The sequence below is a fragment of the Montipora foliosa genome, chromosome 8 (assembly GCF_036669935.1).
Source record: "Montipora foliosa isolate CH-2021 chromosome 8, ASM3666993v2, whole genome shotgun sequence".
Taxonomy (NCBI): Eukaryota; Metazoa; Cnidaria; class Anthozoa; order Scleractinia; family Acroporidae; genus Montipora; species Montipora foliosa.
This window is the reverse complement of record NC_090876.1, coordinates 51081896-51086895: the sequence shown is the minus strand read 5'-3', so window position 1 is coordinate 51086895 and position 5000 is coordinate 51081896. Positions and strand designations below refer to the sequence as shown.

Below are 5000 nucleotides of genomic sequence, written 5' to 3'. Positions count from 1 at the left end.
GTGTTGACGCAAGAGAGGGTCATTTAAAACATTAGGCCCCTTGACTATATGTTTAAAATGAAATAAATATTATACTTGCAGACCCTGTCTTTGTCATATCTTGTGGGAGTGATCTCCAGGTGTGTTGTTAAAAATTTCAAAATTCTATATCTGATTTGTTTATTGTTTTCCAGCAATCTTTAGTCTTGAGTTATTAGTCAGAGAAATGATCACTGTCTGAATTTTTTTTTTAAAGGTGAATTCAATAATATTATTTAAAAAAAATACAAAGGATCAGACATATAACAAGACTGAACATGCACAAACCAATATCTATGCAAGGTATGTTAAAAATACTTTAGTACTGTTTTGTGTTCTAAATTATTCTTTCCTCTCTTTTAATTACAGTTTCCATGAGACAAATATTGTTTTGATCATGATGGGTGTCACCACAGTAAGTGTCTATTTTCGTTTAGCTAATCCTTATTAATTTTCCCTCATCTTTTTTCCATCATCTTTTCCCTTTCAGCCATCTGTAACATCTTCTCTCTTCTGCTTTGCTCACGTATGCCCAGAAATCCGAGTTATTACATGCAAACCCAATTTTTGATTTTCAACATAAAGTGTCTTTTTAATTAATGGGGACATGAGTGGATCTAGATGTTGTTAATCCTCTAAGGCCCGAAGGGTCCCCACTGATGAGTATTTAATCATCTGGCATTGTGCAGAGTAAAATCTGTAAGTGGTGATTGGGAGTCAGAGGGTTAAATCTAAGCATGTCCAACCTATTTCTGACAAAAAGGGAAGGGTAAAGGTTATCGTTATTTTTATGGCAGGGTAAATGCAGATGTTTATCTTTACTCGAGGAGCATGCAGTATTTGGGGGACACTTTGTGACGTTAATTGTCTGTATTCTGGGACACAAGTGATGTTGAAGTTGGGGAAAACAGCAAGCAGACACTTCGTGACATGTATTGAAATCTGCATTCATCTAATAATTAAGTCCAGAAAATTATGCAAGTAATTACTACTTGCATAATTTTCTAGACTTCTTTGACTTCCCTGGGGAGCAAGGTTAGGGTACTTGCCTTCCACCAGTGCGGCCGGAGTTCGGCTCTTGGACTCATGGTGAAACTAAACCTTTCAAGGTAGTGCTAAATTTGTGTAGTTTGCTCTGTCCCTTAATTAAGCAGAGCTGATTACTGGGTTGCCAGTGTGGCAAACCCAGTCGGAATCTGCTACTCAAGAGCGTGTTTGTTATCTTTAAACTGAATTTATTACCAAAGCTTAAAAAACTAAAAGACCTCAAAATGGGACAGTATATTACAAAATAATTAAAGGTGTGAACGTGTGAGCCAAAGGGCCTCTGCTGGCGCGATATGTGGGTGACCTTCAAATGGTCTTAATGACCCCCCACTTGAATAAATTAACTGGATCCCTGCAATTCAATACAACCCAATTCTGACAGTGCCTTCTGTTTTTGTGTAACACGTACCACAGGCAACCCAGTGTACACTTTTTTTAGAGCGTCTTGTTGTTCTAATTGCTTGACAAATTTTTGTGCTTCAGTGTTTGTTGGTTGATGCATTCATTGACCATTTGTTGATCTTTGTATGTGGACTGTCAACTGTCAACCCACTGGCCAACTCATTGATGGCATTGGGTTTTTTACTATTTCCAAAAAATAAATTCTGGAATGACCTTTAATTTGCTGCTAACGGCATGCTACCCATGTTGACATGAACTAGATCACTACAGTTTGACTGACACAAGAATTAGAGACAAACTACTTGTGGACACTGGTTTGATTCTTGTGGAATCCTAGATTGAAAAAAAAAAAAAAAGGAAATCCTGCCCTTGAAAAGCCTTTAAATTCCTGGTTCAAAAAAAGTTATGAATGTTTTTCTAATAATTTATAACTGTAATTTATTTCAGCTTGTGTGTGCTTCTGTAATGCTTTTTGCCTGCCAGACCAAGGTATGTCATACTTGAGTAATGAATGTTTTTAGGGATGTGGCATTATGCCATCTGTTTTTTTGCTATTCTAACAGACACGTCCTTTTCCTTGCATTCGCTTGGCTGTCACGAAAGAGAAAAAGCGACATAGCCCTTGCCTTGAAACTCTCATTTTGATTCAACTATTGTGAAAAATCTTGGACTGCACTGTTCAAAATGCATACTCATTGCCAGTTATGATTTGAAGTGAGACTACACAGTTCAGTTGTGGGAGGCGCGGTGGCCTCATGGTTATTGTGCTCGACTCAGTGGCGAGTGGTTCGGGTCCTGGCCGGGGACGCTGTGTTGTGTTTGTGGGCGAGACATTTTACTCCCATGGTGCCTCTCTTTACCCAGGTGTATAAATGGGTACTGGCAAAATGCTGGGGGTTAACCCTCCGATGGACTAGCATCCCATCCAGGGGGGAGTTTAAAATACTCCTAGTCGCTTAATGCTATGGAAACAGGGGATAAGCACCGGTGTGTTGGGTCATTGGCGCAGAAAGCGCTTACCTTACCTAACATGGTTCAGTTACTAAGAAACCCTGGTATAAGCTCAACACAGTCACTTTTCACTGAGGGAAGAGGTCTCATTATCTCCTACATGGCATGAGCTTACCGAGTACAAGAGAAAAGAAGCCAATGTATTGTTAGCAGGGAGTCTTACTGCATTATTTGACCTAGAATTTGCAAAATACATAATTTGTTGAGAACATTTGGCATGTTTTTTTTACTCCACAGTATGATTTCACCACATGTGGTGGTATCCTTTTCTGTGCAGCTTTGGCAGTTTTCTTTCTCAGCATCTTCACTCCACTCTGGCTTGCTCTTAATACTACGGTATGATAGTTGACTAAGTATGACTGTAATGTTTTTGCTTTTTCAATTCCTTCTTCCCTTTTTGTTTGAGATCCCTGCAAAATTACATCCTTCAGAATCTCTTTTATTACCTGACAGAAAGTCTTATTTGGGAGAAAAAGAGAAAGGGAGGGGGGGAGGGAGGTGGGAGGGGGAGGGGGGAGGAGTGACGTTGGGTGATGTGTAATAGTTTTGTCACAAGAAGCCCATAAACTTTTGTTAAGACACCCGTTTTATTTAAAACTTGTAGCCAGTCTTTAAGGGACATTGAAGGAAGAAGATAAGTCAACATGATAGACTACTGTAAGCAAAGATGATACCGATATATGTCTTCTTTAACCCTTTCACTGATTAGGGTTGAATTTCACAAATGTGACAAAAATTAAACTACCCCATCCCAAGAGAAAGCCTAAAGGAGCTTTTTTTAACAGGCTGGGAAGATTATACTTGGAGGTTTTTTGGCCCTGCTGTTTGTCGCGGTGAGTGAATGAGCTTCACCTTTTTTGTACAACTTGTTATCTTGCTAGTTTTTATTTGCAACACAACTTTTGGCAGGGCCATTTCTTACATTTCTTTCAAAGTACATGTTTTGTAATATTTGGGCAAATTGTTTCCCGCGAAAAGATAAATTTACCCATGGTTACAAGAATTATTTTGCTCATACATGAAATTCTCTTCTGTAAATTTAGCTTTATTTGCATGTATTAACATTATGTACATCCAACTTAGGACAGTTTAGAGATAATTGTCCCAGTTTGCACGCAAACTCGGGATGAACCAAATCCTGGAGTCTTTAACTCACAAGATTTACAGTAACCGATACTGATAAGAACCGATAACTGAGAAGAAAAAGTGTCCTTTGTAATGATATTGTCAAATCGTTAGGCCCTTGGCTCGTCTTTCATATACCAGATCTGAAATAATTAATGTCCACAAAACAAAAGAACAAAGTGAACATAACAATACCTAATTTTACCACAATTGCTTGTAATCTCACAATCTGATTGGCTAATTTGCTGTTGTCGATAAGAGTCTAGACAACGCTGCTCGCGTCACGCTTGCGTCAATTTGTCACACAATGTAATAGCCAATCAGGAATGCTCATTTTGGGAAATAAACCAATCATATTGCGAGAAAGTTATAGACAACGCTTGCTCTTTCTTTGAGTTATGATTTTGGTCACGCTCTGAAATAAACACTTTCTTTGGCGTTGAATATTGTGGTAAAAAACAAATCGAAAGTGGTTCAGTGTTGTCTGTATTCTTGTCGACAACAATATTTGTCATCACAGTGGTCAAAATTTGTTGTAGACTCACTCGGCTACGCCTCGTGAGTCCACAACATTTTGACCACTGTGATGACGAATATCGTTGTCGATAAGAGTACAGACAACGCTGAACCACTTTCGATTTGTTAATTAGCAAGGCCTAATTTGAATAACAATGGTTCTTTTGTCCTCCGCCATTTTTGTCCGGTAAATGAAAGACTTCTAGAAAAAGGAATAGTAAACTGCGGAGACAATATTAAAATTTTCTTTATGACTCGCATTAACAGAAAGGAGGGGATGTAATGTATACATTGTTCATCAGACAATAATCATAGTCCCTGCTATTGTAATCTGTTCTATAGAATGTCAGAATATTCAATTATTCATAGAGTACATCCACATTATATTCCAAACATTCACTAGAATCAATTCACCATCCATCATGAGGTGTTCTAAAGCAAGTACACTAAAAGACATCCATTCAACAACGTACCGGTGTATGTTGATAGTAAATGTGATAGAAAGTTTTTAGCCTGTTAAATGAATGAGAACAAGAGATATTAATCTGTTAGTGTCATGGGCATCTTCAGAAAAATCTGTTTGCTCCAAACAGGAGTTGAACCTAGTCTCCCACAAGTGTCCTGTAGCTCAGTGGTAGAGCATCAGAACTAGTAATCGGAAGTTCGTAGTTTTGACTCCTGAAAGGTGCACTCAGATTTTTCCGAGTATGCCTGTGTCACTGACAGATTAATATCTCTGGTTCTGAATGTATATGTTACGGTTCAATTTAGATTTTTCCTTTGTTTCGGATTATGATATACCCTGGATGCCAGAGGTTTTTTCTCTTAGAGCGGTCGAATAGCAAGTGACTTTGCGACTCGCTATTCCGTCACTCTAAGAG

At 38.4% G+C, this 5000-nt stretch overlaps 1 protein-coding gene across 1 annotated transcript in view; it reads left to right on the top strand.

Annotated features, from left to right (window-relative positions):
* LOC138012854 (protein lifeguard 2-like) overlaps positions 1 to 5000 on the top strand; it is a 16839-nt gene that overhangs the window by 9883 nt on the left and 1956 nt on the right. The window contains exons 7-11 of the mRNA XM_068859766.1: positions 82 to 119; positions 388 to 433; positions 1915 to 1956; positions 2716 to 2814; positions 3264 to 3311. Of these exons, the coding sequence (XP_068715867.1) occupies positions 82 to 119; positions 388 to 433; positions 1915 to 1956; positions 2716 to 2814; positions 3264 to 3311 (273 nt within the window). The remainder of the gene's footprint in view (positions 1 to 81; positions 120 to 387; positions 434 to 1914; positions 1957 to 2715; positions 2815 to 3263; positions 3312 to 5000) is intronic.